The 17,687-nt window shown below is 38.4% G+C and overlaps 1 protein-coding gene across 1 annotated transcript in view; it reads left to right on the top strand.

Annotated features, from left to right (window-relative positions):
• The window catches only part of LOC124874972 (protocadherin-15-like), a 346,908-nt gene that overhangs the window by 270,465 nt on the left and 58,756 nt on the right, over positions 1 to 17,687 (top strand). Inside the window, exons 27-29 of the mRNA XM_047376690.1 lie at positions 5,846 to 5,955; positions 6,169 to 6,309; positions 8,578 to 8,705. Of these exons, the coding sequence (XP_047232646.1) occupies positions 5,846 to 5,955; positions 6,169 to 6,309; positions 8,578 to 8,705 (379 nt within the window). The remainder of the gene's footprint in view (positions 1 to 5,845; positions 5,956 to 6,168; positions 6,310 to 8,577; positions 8,706 to 17,687) is intronic.

Genomic DNA, 17,687 nt, shown 5'->3' on the forward strand with positions numbered 1-17,687 from the left:
CTGTCAAGGATGTGGAAGATGTGTATATAATTGGATGTTTGATATCAGGATTTCTGCTTTTTGGAGTCAGCGGTTACCTGGCATATCGAGAAATTCGGAGAATGTCAGAAGCTGTTCTGGCAATTGTGAGGCTGCCTGGCATGTGTGATGGGATCTTCAGAGCGATCAACACTCAGACTGAGATGTTACGTGAGCTGAATCGCAGACTGGATGTGATCCTTACACAGGATTGCAGGCAGGTTGCGGTTCCTGGACTCAGGGGTGAAATGGGATAAATCTTGGAGAAAGTTGTTCGCTCGGATCTGGCGAAAGACCAGGAATTTGGCTGTTTGGATTCGCCTTTGAGAAGCACCAGCGAGACTCTCAAGGCTGACGGAAAATTAAGAGTCAGCCTAACCCAAATAATTATGGTTTTTCTGAATCTGGCTTCCCTGCACGGCCTTGATGGCTGGCTATCTTCAACCTCTCCTGGAAGTTATGTAAACATGACGCTCTGCTCCCTCTGCCCCCTCCCTTCTCTGAGGACATCTGTGGGCCTGCTCAGAACTGTGTGGCTGGTTGAAGAACATTCCAACGTACCATCAAGGACAATGGCCTCTGGGACAGTGCTTCATGGACTTACTTGCACACACTCACTTGCACACACACACATGCTCAAGATAAACATATGCAACCCTCACACCACCTTCACCGTTCCCGGCATGATGCTGTTTTGTAAACTTGTTGCTTCTTTGTGCTGAGGTTTTTTTGCAATCTCAAACTGTATCCTGCTAAGGATAAAGTGTGAAATATGATTGTTTTTCCCTCTACTTACCTAATGTGGCCTTTTTTCTCATCTAGCAAGGGCAGCGCCTGTGAGTGGTCAACAAAGCCTCAGTGACCCGTCCCCCCTTATCTTGTGTCATGATGTATGTTTGGATGGGTTGTACTGGAATTCTAATTTCCCCGCAGGGATCAATGAAGTATCTTTGAATTGAATCTTTGAATTGAAATAGAAATGGGAAAGTGCATATTGAGGTTTTAATGGAGAAGTCGTAAAGAAAGACAAAATGATGTGTACTATGAAACAAGAAGTTGAACAGAGGATTATACCAGCAGAGGGAGAGTTTTAGACAAGCACAAAACAAGACTGTAGTCCTTGATTGTTTTTCATTTGTGCAGCTGCTGCACCAACTAAATTGAATAAACTGAGGGTCAAACTCATTCCTAACTTTTTTGTTACGAGTTAATTATGCAAATGTTTGAATGAACAGAATCCTTTACATGTGGAATGAGTTTAGGCAGCTTTGCAACCATCTGTCCTTCAGTGTGACTACAAATGAAAACAATAGTTATGATTTGTGAATAATAGCTTCTGCTTTACTTTTGGGATGTGGGAAAGGCTCAGTTCTTGCGTACTGGAGTACAATCCTTGTGCACTATTAACTCTGTCATTATTAGATTTATTTTTTATTTTCTTCTCACTTCAAAATAACATCTTTGAACTTCGACTTGGGTACAGGAACTATTACTGACAGAACCTCACTTCAAAAAAATTCCCACTATGCCTTTAAATTAAAATAATATACCTCCGATTAGTTTTAATTAGTAGCTTTCTGTAATATGAAAAAATACACCTTTTTTCGCAAAATAATTTTGACTTGGAACATTAAGAATAGCTCAAACAGGAATAATGAAAATACTAAATGTTCATATTATAATCTAAATTTAATGTTATGCCTCAGTAAAAAATAGCAATTACATATATTGCTGTAAAAGTTAAATTAAACTAAGTGGCCATCTATAGTTGTGTCATGTGTAAGGCCTGTATGTCAGTAGCAGGTCTTATGTGAAGTCCTCCCACACACTACATTTACCTCTACAACGCATTTCTTCAATAAGCTTCAGGTTTAAATTTACTCAAGTAGAGCAGGTGGTTCACTAAGCAATTGACTGGGCTGGAAGTGAACAAACATGCTCAACACACACTCTCTCTAACTCGCCAACAACATCATTTATCACATTGTGATGACTCAATGGCACAGCCAGTTGGTTGCCCCTGCTGTAATGTTTAGCCAGCTGTGAAGCTTGGCCTAATGACTGGAGAGGGTTTTCTTAATGGAGCAAAATCCTGCTGGAAAGTTGAGGTTTGGCAGGTTCAAAAAGAAAATCTGTCAAATATGTGTGCACAGAAAACTGCCCTCCACCTGCAAAGGGATTCAGATCAACACAATATAGCACATGTTCATTATTTATTTTTCCTGCTGAAAACACCACTAGTTCCAAAATAAGCTTTATCATCAAAATAAAGCAAATGTGTAGATCATTAGTACAGGGAGTTTTTGTATCTCCTAACCCAGGAGAGTCATAAAATTGTACCTTTGGTTAGTATTGTTACTGCACAGTAAGCTGGCCCATGCTGCATGCTTTCCCCTGTGCCAGCATGATTTATTTGTTCCCGGTTGAGTATGACTGGCTGGTCCATATCTGTGTCTTTTTTGTTGATGGGTCTGCAACTCATCACATGGTGTGTTGACAAAAAACTATTTGACACTGTAAAAAGATAGTAGCTTTTGTTGGGATTATGAATCTGAGAATATTATTTAATATTAATATTTTAATATTTTATCAAATAATATTTTGGTCTGTTAAGGGTTGTCCTGTAAATACCAGCCCAGTAAGGCGATGGTATTAGGACAAAATAGAAAGGTGTGAGACGAGCTCTGACATTATTGAACAGCATAAACTCTGCACATATATGGAATGAATTCACACAATTTCTTAAAATACAAGAATTTATTAACAAAAATAAGTCAACTCAAAGTCAAACATATTTCAATCAACAAACTCTTTACTATGCTAAAACAATCCAACTAAACTACAAAGCAGAATTAAAGAATAACGAAGACTAATGGGCTATGTACAATATAAACAAGTTGATTAAAGATGTTTGAAACCATGACCAAAAGAGTGATGCAACATTACCATGCAATGTTTATGTTTGAGAACCAAGGATTATCTTGAAGAATCTGGAAATGAAGTTAAGTTAGTCTTGGAACCAACTTAGGAAATAATCAGCAACATTTAGACAACCATTCACAATACAAGATCAGATAAAACATTATTTTAATAAAATAATGTTTTAAATAATGATCTGATGAATAAAACCAACCTTCTGGATGACTAATTCTCAACGGTGTCCAATTAGCTGCCTTTATATATTAAGGTAATATTTAAAGAAATATTATTAAGGGAGTATTTTGGAAAAGAGCCAAATCTTTCTGGAGAAATGGGGCTTAATGATGTTTACTTAGTTATCAGATTTAGTGAAATAATGTTTAGGGACTGTTATTCACTAGCTTGAAAACCAACAACCTTTCTGTTAAATATTATTTAGCACCAGAATCAAACTCATACCTTTAAAATACCAGGGTTAATTAAAGGGTTAAAATGCATAAGCGCAGACAGCGCGTTATGATCATCCTTCTGTTTAAAATCACCCTTTAAATAAAGTTTGTCTTAACTTTAAAAACACACAAACACAGAACACAACCTGAACATGTGTGCTGCAGATATTCTGCTAGCACCAAGATAGCTGAGTTCAACACAAAGAAAACCAAACTTCATAAAATGAAAAACGTTTAGATCATTTCAATCTAAATCTTTCTATATTATTCTGCCCAAACACTTAACCTCATGAACTGTGGTGAGGAACGTTGTCCAAGGCGGAGAGGTTTGAAGAAACGTCGACAGTCTTTAAACGGTTAGCTACAGCTAACCTCCTTAGCTGTGGGGAGTGGCGGCTGTTCTGTCGCCCGGTCTGTGAACAAATGGTTAGCTTCTAGCTAACCTCCGTAGCTGTGGATGAAAGACGGCCCGTTCTGTCCGCCAACCACACTGCACGTTACCGTAACCACGGTGATGGGGTCTCTGCTGTCTTCCTTCCAGACTGGGAGACCGCTCCGCTCGGCTTCATAGAAACCGCGTCTCTGTAGGGAACGTCTCTGGGACGGTTTGCTTCTGCAGGCCTCAGAGAGAAAGTAAGCAATTCCTACACCTTAATTTCCCCGTTCATGAAGGAAAATACCGGATACACAGACAGTAATTCATTCGTACTTAACTTTGCATATGATCGATGATCGTATGACATCCTTGGATCCAGTTGAAGAGTTTATGTCTGTTTGCCACCAAAGAGACATTAGCCACTTTGTCCCTCTCCTATCCCGATGAACACTGGTGTGGAAGAGGTCAGCTTGTTGGAGAGGGTTGCTCTTATTCAGACAGTGGCATCATGGGAAATCTGCTGCTACCCCCCTTTCCTCAGTTGCTGGAAGTCAGTTAAATGCAATTTATTTTGAAAGTTCAAGAAAGTCTGTACTGGAGTTTAATGTTGAAATCCATGACTGGGTCCCAACACTTTCTTCTTAACTCTTGTATATAAAGGCAAGATTTGTGGTGCCCACAACTTATAGTTGTTCCGTCAACATATACTCCCTCCTGAGCTTTTGATCTCTGCAGCTCCTCCAGATTTACAATGGGCCTCTTGGCTGCTTCTCAGATTGATCATCCCATTGCCACTTCTGTCAGTTTAGGTGGATGGCTGTAGGTTTACAGTTGTGGCAATCTCTTTCCATCTACGGATGATTGGTTGAACAGTCCTTCATGATATGTCCAAAGCTTTGGATATTGTTTTAAAATCTAACCCTGCTATAAACTTGTCTTAACATCCCTATTTTTGGACTGCAAAATATTAGGAAAACATGTGACTGATGCTGTATTGTGTCACAATTTTTGGTACAGTTGCCTTGCAGCAAAAAGGTCATGTGTTTGAAATCCAGCTAGGACCTTTCTGCATAGAGTTTGCATGTTCTCCCCATGCATGCGTAGGTTCTCTCTGGGTACTTGATGCATGTCTGGCTAGGTTGTCTTTTTAAGTAAACCTTAGGTATTAATGTGTGCATGCGTGGTTGTTTGTCCTCTGGGACTTTCTGTTTCCTCTGCATTACGTACTGGGGACATTATTCATTCTGTATCCTGTCTCTCACCTAATGACTGTTTCACCAACCAAGCCCCAACTCTGCACTTATACATGGGCATACAAAATGGAAGAAAGATATTTTTAAATACTGCATATTGAATGTATCATCAGCTGTGATTGACCCACTGCTCTCTTTCTCATCCTATATTGCAATTTTCCAATTAAGCTCCATGAACGTATCTTCTAAATCGTTGTGAGCATGTTAGGCAGTAAGAGTCCAATCAACTGACCAAAGATATTAATAATGAGCTGAGTGTAAATGCACTGGATGAAAAATATATATTTATCCAAGGAGTTATTTGCTTTGATAATATTGAGCTCACCAACATTGTATTGTCGATCGAGATAAAATATTTTGTACAACTCTGGCTCAGAGTTTGAACCAGAAATTTCCACTTCAATACCATTCCCTCAAGCCAAATGCTACTTTGGTTTGTGGAGTCTTATATGATTTTCAAAGACTGTTTGAAAACTAACTCATGGACCATTTAATTTCAATAGGTTTTATTTGAATGACATCAGTGATAAGGAGGTTTGTGCAATAGGTGTTTTTAAAGGATTTATTTTAGAATATTTTTAAGATTGGCTTCTTACCCTATTGCCATCCAGTTCTTTATTATATGAACACAGCACATGTTTCATATGTTGTGTTGAACTCATTGCCAGCTTTGCCAAGAGAAAAAAAATATATTGGATGTTTCACATGTTTAACAGCATCTTCTACCTTGCCAGATCTCAGCAACTCTTCGAAAAGAAGTTGGCTAACAGTCAACACACAAATATTTAGTTTTTTGATCTATTAATATTGATTGACTGATCTTTTCCCAGATTTTCGCCAGTGAGTGAGGAGGCTACTATTGGAACGCTGGTGGGATTCATCATGGCAGCGGCTGTCAATCAAACTATCGTGTATTCCATCGTTGAAGGCAATGAGGAAGGTGAGTGCACTCAGAGTTTTCCTATTGCGTTTTCACCGGTGCTCTGTCTTTTCCCATTAAAGCTTCTTCCTGGTCAAACATCTCTAACAACAGCTCAGACCACACTGCAGAACTTGCTATTTTCACTTTACTACAAGACTGGTCACTCACAAGTCGTTCCCTCTGTGCAAGAACACTTTTTTTAACCAGCTTTTGTTGCTCTGTTCTCTACAGGTGTGTTTTCAATGAATGAAACAACTGGTGAGATTTCCACAGCCAAGCCCCTGGACTATGAAACCAACTCCAGCTATGTTCTGAAGGTTGAAGCTGACTCCATGAGAGTGGTCTCATCAAATCTTCGAGCTCCCTCAAAGTGTAAGTGATACCGCCGCCTGAAAAGCAGCACGTTTCTCATGTAAATTGAACTACAAATAATTAGTAACATTAGAGCTTCTCATCTTTTATAGATGAGATACGTGATGCTTTTACTGGTGTTGTTTTATAAAGCTTGTCTTCTCTCCCTGCAGCGAGTGTGTCATGGTATTTGTACATTTATGTAACTACCAACATTTTATTTTTACATTTCAAACAAATTTTAAGCAAGCTAAGTGTCCATATAAGGTTGGGTTGTTAGGACTAAGAGGATTGTTACTTTTTCCTTCCGTTCAACATTAAACTTGTGGTCTTACATGCTCCTTCATTTGCCTTTATATGGGAAAAAACAACTTGTGAAAATTGATCTAATTAGTCTTAGATTCATTCTCTGCTTTCTCTTTTCAACTGGCCTCCTCTTTTATGTCCTTTTTCTCTCTTTTTTTTTTATTTTACTTCTTTTCACTTCATATCTGTGTTCTTCTTAATTGAAGCTCAGCTCCGGAGCTTTCACTTATCTTCTTTAATTATGGTGTTTACCACATGCTGTTCTCATTTCATTAAAACGATTTGAATTCAAGAATTCTGCTGGGATTAAAGCGTCAAATTATTGTGTAATTTGCAAATCTCCCGTTCTTTTCCGCACTCATCAGACAAGAAATCGATAGGATACCATGCTACCACTGCTTTCTCCTTCACATGAAGGTTTCAGCAATGTGTCTAGAGGATTTTGCAGATTCATGTTTGCATCAGCTTCTTGGCTTGTGTTTGGAGTTTGTGTAATGATTTTTGGAGTAGTTTTTTATTATTATTGTATCAATATATTAATTTTCTATAATGTCAGGAAAGCTGAATAATTTCAAATTTTACAGATTTGTCTGTTTTTGTTTTCTCAGGTTTTTTTTTTTTTGGATTATAAGGCAACTTTACATAGGTATGATTCAGATTTCCATGTTCACATCCAGAAGCAAGTCATTCCAAGTTTTCATCTCTGAGTCATTAGCTAATGCTTTGTCTTGCATTAGGCTGAATCACAATTGGGTTTAGACATTTTTGTGGTTAACAGATAAATAATGTTTTTCATGCATGAATTTTAAAAGCTACCTTAACATCATGATGGAAGCAATATGTGACTTTTAACGCTGGTTCCAATATTTTAAGGCATTGGCACAATCTCCCTGTTTGACAAAATTTCGTATCAGTCAAGCATTTTTCTCAGAGCTGTAAACAGATGACTTACAACTGTGACACTTCTTTGTATTTCTTACAGAATCCTTGCTAATTGCCAACATTCATAGTAAACCTTAAAAAGACTTCTTTAGATTTGAAGAAGTTAAAGTTTAGTTTTGGACTGAAAAATAAATTAGAAAGGACTTGAGAATTGATGAATTGATAATTTACCGACAGGTTCTTTTAAAGCATCTTTACAGTGACCACCTTCATTGATGGTGACTAAGAAAAGCACCCACACGATGCTTTCATCTCCTTGTTTCAAAATATGGAGGGTGTTTTTAGGGCAGAGATTGCACTAGACTTTTTCGTTGTCTGTCATTTTAACGGACACGGTCGAAAAAATACTGTCATTATCTATTTTTACCCAAGACTTTATTTTTAAAAATGACAATAATTAAACTTTTAGCAGCATTTATTTTCATACATTTTTTCATTGACTTTTTCTCCGCAGTGACAAAAAACACTGACTGTGGTCCCATTGACTACATACAGTGTAACGAATGACATTAAATGATTGCACTTAAAATATGGAATCAAATATCCTTGGACAAATCTGTTGTCATGCTGGCTTTTTTACACATCATAAAACATTTTTCTATCCTCCCTCCTCGGCCAGAAGATCTCCTGCTCCTACTGAACTCTGTACTCCCACCTAGCCTCCCTCCATAGTTGCCGAAGACTGGTTACTTATTTGTTTTTCATATGCTACCTTGCTACTGAATGGTTATGGTTGTGAATTGCGATCTGTCAAAATGGTAGATGGTCATCAAATTTTTCCATCACCGTTTAAAAAAACTAGTCAAAAGCAGAAACGTTTTGGTTAACATGACCCCTGGTTCAGGGTGATTTGCAGTTTCAGCTTTTTTGCCACACAGTATTTTGCATGTAGGCCAAAAACAGTTTTCAGCCTGAACTTCAGGTTGAATTTGTACAATAACTGTCCTTGCAGTTGATACATCTGTCACCTAAGTCCATTTTTTCTTATACCCAAAGAATCAGTGTGTGATAATGTGTTCTTGGTTTGTTTGTGTGTTTTAGCTAATATAGCAAGGGTGGTGATTGATGTCCAGGATGAGAACGACCACCCTCCAGTATTTACCAGATCTCTTTACATTGGAGGAGTTGCAGAGGATGCCAAAACTTTCACCTCAGTCTTGCAAGTACAGGTACATACATATGGTCTTTTTGTAATAATCATTCCATCCCGCTTACAGAGCCTGTGTGGTTTTCTGTATTTGAGGTTTTTAGATGCACACTAAGTAACAGGATTACTTGATAACATCAGCACTCGCTTTTCTTTATCTGCTGCTAGAAAAAAGCTCTCTTTTGCTTATCTGTAAGGAACTTCAAATCGCTATGAACAGCTTGAGTGATTCCACTCTCATTAAAATACCTTTCAGGACCCAAGAGGAATCACAAAGCGTGTTTCTTTCAAGCTCTATCTTAATAAAATGTTATATGTTTTAATGAAGCTGGATTACACAAAAGACTCAAATGACTGCACTTGCATAAAAGTCTGGGCTTTGATGTTTAATTATCTTTAAGATAATTCCCGCTTTATTAGACCTTCCACGGTGACAGTGACATAACTGACTGAACCCCTTTTAAGTCAATAGTTTTGTGAATAAAGGGATTGTGCTGGTAACTTAGCCTGTAGCTAACACACAAGCTTATTTTTGTACAAAGCAAAAGAAAATTAAAACAAGAAATTTAGTGGAAAATTGGGTTTATAGTTAAATTCATACTTATTTATGGATGCACCTGTTTGGACATAAATGAAGGAAACACTAAAATCTCACACCGGGTCTCAGTGAATGGATGCAAGTTTATGCCAGTGTCGACTTATGGTGCAGCAGAGAACATAAAGCTGTGTCACAAACTTCCTTGCCGGAGCAAAATAATGTTCAGGAGGGCAGGATTTTAAACAAAATGTTCATTGTGGGTTGTATTTGAGTTATGATTTTTCTCCATCATCTTACTTCAGTTTGTGAAATTGCATCAATACAATAGAGTAAATATCATGGGAGACTTAAGCACAAATGAAAAAAATTGTATGCTTATCTACTTATTTGATGGGATGGAGCTCCAGAAATAGGAAATATTTTTAGACAGCTGTGACTGAGCTCAGGATCTCTCAGGAAGATTGATGTTGTACTCAAACTAATGTTACTCAATGAGTCTGAACTGTGTCTACCATGTATTATGACCACTATCTAACACAGTCTGTAACTATGGATCTCTTGTGTATAAGTGTGAACAGGAGTGAGAGTTTTCTGCATCAAAAATGTTATTTCTATGCAGAATGATGTTATTTTAGAGTTATACCAAGATTTAAAATGCAATTAAAGGAGGGAAAGTCACAACTGTGGTTTTGTACTGTGGAGCATTTCAGTAGATTGAGAAAGGAGCACATTCATACATGGGCCATCATGGATAACTACTTTGGGGGAAGTTGAAGGGGAAATGGGTCTGTCTTGGATCTCCTTGAGTAATGTTGCAGTACATGCTTGATTGTAATACATAATCTTTGGAAGTCCAGCTTTGCAAACAGTTGCTCTGGACAGTTGGGTTAAATTGATTGCCCGGCTGCATGGCGAATTGATGTAGGTCTGATGGCTCTCAGATAGCAACATGACTTTATCCATCTCTTCTAACATGGGATTTATTTTTCTTTGCAAAACTGATGTTAAGTTAAACAAGACATTACACCACATTTTCAGATTGTTATGGTTTGCGAGATAGAACCCCAGAATGCAGACGAGCAGGCAGCGTGATGGTAAGTGAAAAAACAATTTAATAAAAAACAAATACTCACTCTAAAAAGAGGCAGGAACAAAACAACGAACAGGCAGGCAGAACAGGCAAAAAACAGACTTGGCCAGGCTGGCGAGACAGGGTTGGTGTGACTACAGGACAAGAGCAATATCTGAATAATGTTTCCGCAATGAACAACTGAACAGGAGTGTATATATCGAGAGTAAACCAGGTGGAGCTAGGAGACAGATTAGTTTGGAGCAGGTGAACCGGATAAAGATAATTAACAGACAGAACAGAACGTGGCTGGAGCAAGAACAGAGACTCTTGAATACAAACAAAAACTAAAGCATGACCAGAACCAAAAACCAAACTTGACAAAACATGAACAAGACTAAAACATGACCAGAAAAATAATAAACAGAAGCATGATTCAAAAACTGTGAGACATATATAAGAAAAAACCCAGAAACCGAAAACCAAACAACCCCTAATCATAAGAGCAGATATTGTATTTGTGTAGGGATTTATGTTTAGGATTTGTTTCTGTTTGTTAACTTGTATTTAATCAGCTGCTGTAATTCTCCCAGTCACAATCTTGTGTCACTGACGAACATGTCATTCTTACCACCTTTTGCAGTTAACCTTTACTCTGTGGGGACAAGAAAACACATCATCTAAACTTTGCACTTGTCTCTTTGTGTACACTATGCTAACTCCTGCCTACTTGTGGAAAACTGGGGAGGATGACTTGTATGACCACGAACCCTCAAAACCTCAAATGTCATTGTAATAAGGATTTATGTATCACTGTCTACTTTAATATGCTTCCTATGTAACTTTTAACATGTTGCTTCTGATGACAGCCTTCTCACATCTGACCATGCTCATTCAGAAAAGGAACAGTCACTCTTCTGTTTTCCATTACACACTGCAGCAATGCTTGAGCATTTTGGCTTTTAAAATGACAAAATCAATCACATTTTCAGTTTTTTTGTGTGATATTCAGGGTTGCTTTTATTACTTGTGTCTTCATGGATGACTGTCATGCCTTTATATTGTTTATGTTTTAAATGCTCCTGCATCTGTCTCTCTGTCCTCTGGGAATTCCTTCCAAGATGCTTTCAGAACTTTGCCTATCAAACCAGGGAAAATATAGGGCTCTGGAATGGCAAATTGTCTCTCAAATTTTAACATTCCTAGAAAATAAAGAGAGGTTCTGGCCTAATCTACATGTCTGGAATGATAACTACCGCATATTTGATTAGCAAATGTGCTCAATAACCCTAGCAAAATGTTGTTGCAGGTCTAAATCCATCATTACTTACCAAGTAAAGCAGTCAAAAAATGCTTCTGGATGGCACTGAGATGTGCACAGTACATTGATTAACTTTGTTCTCGAAACTTCTGATATATAGTGAAACTGGGCAAGAGGAGAAGGGGTTGCAAACTCTTTTTGAGTGTCTATTTTGTAGTCCCTCTCTTTGTCTTCCATCCTGCTGCCAGGGAACAAGTTATTAATTTTGGCACAATGACGGCTTCATTCTTTAGGTACACCTAGATGAGAGTAAACCAGAGAGATAACGCATGCTGAAGGAGCTGTGATTGAGATGGCACACTTTAATCAATTGTTTTATTGTATTTATCCTATGTTCTGTGGTATGTTATGAAAGAGACATGGCACATGTTCCAAAACTAAATGTAGGAGTTTTAAACATTAGTGATCATCTTGCACATCTAAAGAAAACATGATATCAGGTCTAAATAAAACTGAGGCTGATGATGCAGTTGTGGGAGTTAAAAATAGCACATAGCAGAGATGTCTCTTTTTTTTACTTTATTTTAGTTTTTCTTTTCCTTTTTTATTTAATTTATTATATGTCCAATTAATCATTCATTTAACAAAATCAATACATAAAAGACACAGAGAGAGATAAAATAAAACATAAAAAGCAGATTAAAAACAAGGTGGATAAAACAAGGTACCATCACATTTTTAGGTATTTAAAGCCTGTCTGAATAAAAAAGTCTTGAGCTTTGAGGAACTGTGAGTAAACCACCGGCCATAACATTGACTGTCTGACTTCTGGAACCTGGTGCAAATAGAAAAGCTCCCTAACTCGGCTAAATAAGAGGGAACAAGGCTTTTAACAGCTTTAAAAACAATAAATAAAAATTCTTAATCTTTTTTAAAACAGATGGGAAGTCCATGTAGTGAAGATAAAACAGGTGTAATCTGTTCCCGTCTGGTAGTGTTAGTTAAAAGGCAAGCTGCCGCTTTCTGAACAAGTTGGAGGCAACTACGGGATGACTAAGGGACACCGACATAGAGAGCGATGCAATAGTCGATTCTGGAACTGATGAAAGCATGAACAGCCTTCTCCAGGTCAAAAGGCTTGACCTTAGTGAGAAGACATAGCTGAATAAAGCCAGACCGAACGTCAGAGGCAGTTGCTTGTCAGTTTTTAAATCCTAGTGTAATATGACCCCTAGGTGTTTGAAGTAGTTGATTATTTTAGCAGTCAGAACTCCAAAGTGAATAGCAGCTTTATTTCCAGGTAAAACCCATTCCGTTTTTGGTTCATTTGACCACTCTCAGAGATTAAGATACATGAGAGAAGGCAGGAGATGAAGGATGTAGAACTATAGAAAAGAGAAGAGCTCAAAGTTTCCTCGGGTTCGCTGAAGCAGACACAACTAAGACTGAAGGTTTCCAAGTACCACACTACTGAGACTCCCAGATCACCTATTAGTGCTATAATTAAAATTTAAAATTAAAAAGCTATAGTGCTCACTGTTTCATGACAGTTTGTTTCCAGTTGAGAGAATTTACACCAGGTGTATTAGTATCACTTGTAATTACAGGGGTTGGACAATGAAACTGAAACACCTGGTTTTAGACCACAATAATTTATTAGTATGGTGTAGGGCCTCCTTTTGCGGCCAATACAGCATCAATTCGTCTTGGGAATGACATATACAAGTCCTGCACAGTGGTCAGAGGGATTTTAAGCCATTCTTCTTGCAGTATAGTGGCCAGGTCACTACGTGATACTGGTGGAGGAAAACGTTTCCTGACTCGCTCCTCCAAAACACCCCAAAGTGGCTCAATAATATTTAGATCTGGTGACTGTGCAGGCCATGGGAGATGTTCAACTTCACTTTCATGTTCATCAAACCAATCTTTCACCAGTCTTGCTGTGTGTATTGGTGCATTGTCATCCTGATACACGGCACTGCCTTCAGGATACAATGTTTGAACTATTGGATGCACATGGTCCTCAAGAATGGTTCGGTAGTCCTTGGCAGTGACGCGCCCATCTAGCACAAGTATTGGGCCAAGGGAATGCCATGATATGGCATCCCATCACTGATCCACCCCCATGCTTCACTCTGGGCATGCAACAGTCTGGGTGGTACGCTTCTTTGGGGCTTCTCCACACCGTAACTCTCCCGGATGTGGGGCAAACAGTAAAGGTGGACTGATCAGAGAACAATACATGTTTCACATTGTCCACAGCCCAAGATTTGCGCTCCTTGCACCATTGAAACCAACGTTTGGCATTGGCATGAGTGACCAAAGGTTTGGCAATGGCAGCCCGGCCGTGTATATATTGACCCTGTGGAGGTCCCGACGGACTGTTCAGGTGGAAACAGGAGAGTTGAGATGCACATTTAATTCTGCCGTGATTTGGGCAGCCGTGGTTTTATGTTTTTTGGATACAATCCGGGTTAGCACCCGAACATCCCTTTCAGACAGCTTCCTCTTGCGTCCACAGTTAATCCTGTTGGATGTGGTTCGTCCTTCTTGGTGGTATACTGACATTACCCTGGATACCGTGGCTCTTGATACATCACAAACACTTCCTGTCTTGGTCACAGATGCGCCAGCAAGACATGCACCAACAATTTGTCCTCTTTTGAACTCTGGTATGTCACCCATAATGTTGTGTGCATTTCAATATTTTGAGCAAAACTGTGCTCTTACCCTGCTAATTGAACCTTCACACTCTGCTCTTACTGGTGCAATGTGCATTCAATGAAGACTGGCTACCAGGCTAATCCAATTTAGCCATGAAACCTCCCACACTAAAATGACAGGTGTTTCAGTTTCATTGTCTGACCGCTGTATATTAATTAGCCTATTATTTATTCTCTAATTCCAAGTAAAAGGTGGTAAATTGACCATCTTTTCAGGTTAATTCTACAATGTATCAGCATTTGAGTAGTTAAAACATAATGTTGGGCTGTTTTTGGTCAGGTGGATTTTATCCAAAATAATCTAAGGTACAATGAGTCAAAGCAGTTTATTCTCTTTGATCCATCAAAAGCTAAATGTAAAGGACCTCACAGATTTTTCTTAGTTTTCCAAAAAGTATATTTTCTTTCTTGAAAAATTGTTTAGCTGTGAATCACAAGCTGCACAGAATGATAACATACAGCAATTGTATTTATTTTAATACTTGAAAGGTACAAAGAGGAACGAGTCAAGTCAGAACAACACAGGAAATGAATGCCCCTTTTCCACTGGCTACTTGCACTACTCGGTTTCGCTCTACTCGGTACGGTATCAGCTGTGTTTTCACTGACCCCCCAATGGCTGAAGCTATGGCGACTGAAGCCCCACCTCCAGCCATGAGTGTAGTGCGCTGAGCTGCTATTAATGTTAGTGTTAAATTGTAACATTAAAGTAATCTGCGTGAAATAATAAAAAATAAATAAAAAACAAAAACATAAATAAATTAAATACTAATAACGTTTGTATTAATGTATAAGCAAGAATGTCTTATTTATCTGGACCACAGCCCAGCCAGAACTTATAAAATAAGGCTCCAGGGTTCTGATGTGAAGGGGTGTGGCAGGAGAAGCAGAGAGGAGAGACGCTGCTGTCTGGATGGTGAAGCTCCAAAGTTTGCCTGAAGAAGTTACAATTTTGGGCTTTATGAAAAAGTTTTTGTCTCAGCCATGGCAATAACGAGGACAAGGACTTACAAGCGCAAAACCGCGGACTTTTGACCTTTGAAGTTAGTTTTAGGTTGGATATTGCATATTCGTGCTCCGCAGATTTATCGGGCTCGTCCTCCTGTTTGGTCCGATGCAATCAGTCTGATTACATCAGCTGCTCTCTTTCTGCTCCCTCCTCCTGCAGATACTGGTTCGCTAAAGGATCGTAAATAAATTTCCGAACCAAACACCCTGTTTCATGGTGGTTTTGTTTTGTGTGTTTCGGGGGAAATGTTTGCGCCTCTAAACAGCTGATTTTATGTGTGATCATCTGGTTTAGGATGTTATTACGTACAGCGCTCTGCCTGCATGTAATTCAGAAAGGTGATTTGTCCTTTTTCTTTTCTGTCAGCCTTCAGGCATAAGTTATGACCCGTAAATGGTAAAATTACATGTTTGACCTGCACCGGCCACTGTGGTCCTTACAATTATTGTAGTTGCTCTTGAGTTTTATTAACTTGTCCCTGCACTGTCTCAACGAAAACCTTCTCATTTCTCCTCCTCCCACGGCCAATCAGTGAAAAGCAGTCTGGTCACGTCACATGTTGTCCCTCAGCCCCAGTTGGACCTGCTCAGGAGCAGGGACAAAAAAAGTAGGTACCGGTATGGAAAAAACTGTAATGGAAACACTCGCAAAGTGAGCCGAGTAGGGCCAAATCGAGCCAACAGAAAAGGGGCATAAGCTAAAATCATGTTTTGTTTGAGAACTACAGTAAAAACAAAGTATGTATTTTCATATTATAAAGGCACTACATCGCAGCACTACTGTGATCAGTAGTTACCTCCAATATGGAGGCTTTCTAGCTTTTTTTTTTTTGAATGCCAGTTGCTCAAGATAAATACCTAAAAAGTAATTCATGAATTCACATAAAAGGTTTAACAGAGGTGGAGCACGGCCAAGCTGAGAGGCAATTAGGTTTTCATGCTGATCTGAATTTGAAGCTATAAAACTTTTATTCTTACCTGGCAGAAGAAAACCCATGTCTGGCTGTCTCTTGTTTACTTTTTTGAGTTAACTGGCATGAGCCAATTATCTCAAAGCTTCAGTGGATGATTCTTTTCCAAAGCTTTACCAGCTTTGGAAAAGAATCATCCACTGCACATCCACTGCACACATCTGCAGAGCAGCATTGTTTGTGAGGCTGCTGTATAAAAATAAAGCAATTTCATTATACTCTACATGTTTTCAAGTGAAACTCAGTGTGCTTTGGATTTTAGAATATGAATAAATTCACTTAAAGGACATATGTCATCATTTTCACAACTTATCTTTTTAAACTGTGTTCAGGCATGTAAATAACAATAGTTATATTCTGACAAAAATTTTGAAATATGCAAAAAATTGTTAAGGAGCACATGGCAGACAAGAATGCAGCTGAAACCTCCTTAAGAGTGATTTTGTTATTTGTTACAATGCCAAACTCAGTCTTTGATGGATAACATGATAGCCACCTAAGACAAATGTAGTAATAGCAAGCTCTTCAGCTGGAATTTGAGTTAATTAAGTGAAGATTTATATGGTGCTTTATCCAGTGAGAAGTCAAGAGAAATGTTGTCTGGTATCTTACAGATCTGGTACCTTACAGAGAGTTTCAAAAACACGCTGTAGTGAGCCCAGTCTGCCTATTAATTAACACAATATTGAATAACGTCTTGTGACAAACCTCTAATTCAAAATGCTAAACTCCTAGCCGCCTTCCAGTTCAACCCTGTTCTGGTTCTGAAGGGCATTGTTGCTCTGTTGTTCTCTGGCATCAATATTTATATTTCTCCAAGCAACTGTGTTACCAGAACATTTTTCTATTAGGAATCCATGCAGTGGCTGTGCCAGTCCTATTTTTCTCCACATGCTGTCTGTATTTTATATGTGAGAGTGTAACTGCACTACAATTATGTACCTGTAAAAATGTTGGACACCATCTGTCCCACCACTCAAATGCTTTAAGACTCTTGGATTCTTTCCCCAATAGCCTTTCCGCATAATTTTAGAGCCATTATGGTATCCATAATAACTGTTGTAGTTTGCAGTTTGAATGAGATATTTCAGTCTGCAAAAAAAAGGTTGAGTTTTGTCCTTCTCACAAAAGGAGGCAGTATAAGGTTATTTTATAAACTTTTAGAACCTGTCATAACTTTGAAAACTTTTACTCCATTGGATTAAAAAGAGAACATTATCAAACTCTGCCATCAGAGTGACCTCATTTGAAAGTTACTCATGTATGCATACTTCAAATCAGTGAATTACATTTTTTTAGGAAGTAAAAAGTTAATTATTATTATTGCTACTTAGATGGGCTTGAGTAGCACAAATGTGTTTTCAAAATAAAATTTAATTTTACTTAACAAAAACGCATGAAATCCAGGCTTCGTTCTTTGGATAATTGTTGGTT

The sequence above is a fragment of the Girardinichthys multiradiatus genome, chromosome 10 (genome assembly GCF_021462225.1).
Source record: "Girardinichthys multiradiatus isolate DD_20200921_A chromosome 10, DD_fGirMul_XY1, whole genome shotgun sequence".
Taxonomy (NCBI): domain Eukaryota; kingdom Metazoa; phylum Chordata; class Actinopteri; order Cyprinodontiformes; family Goodeidae; genus Girardinichthys; species Girardinichthys multiradiatus.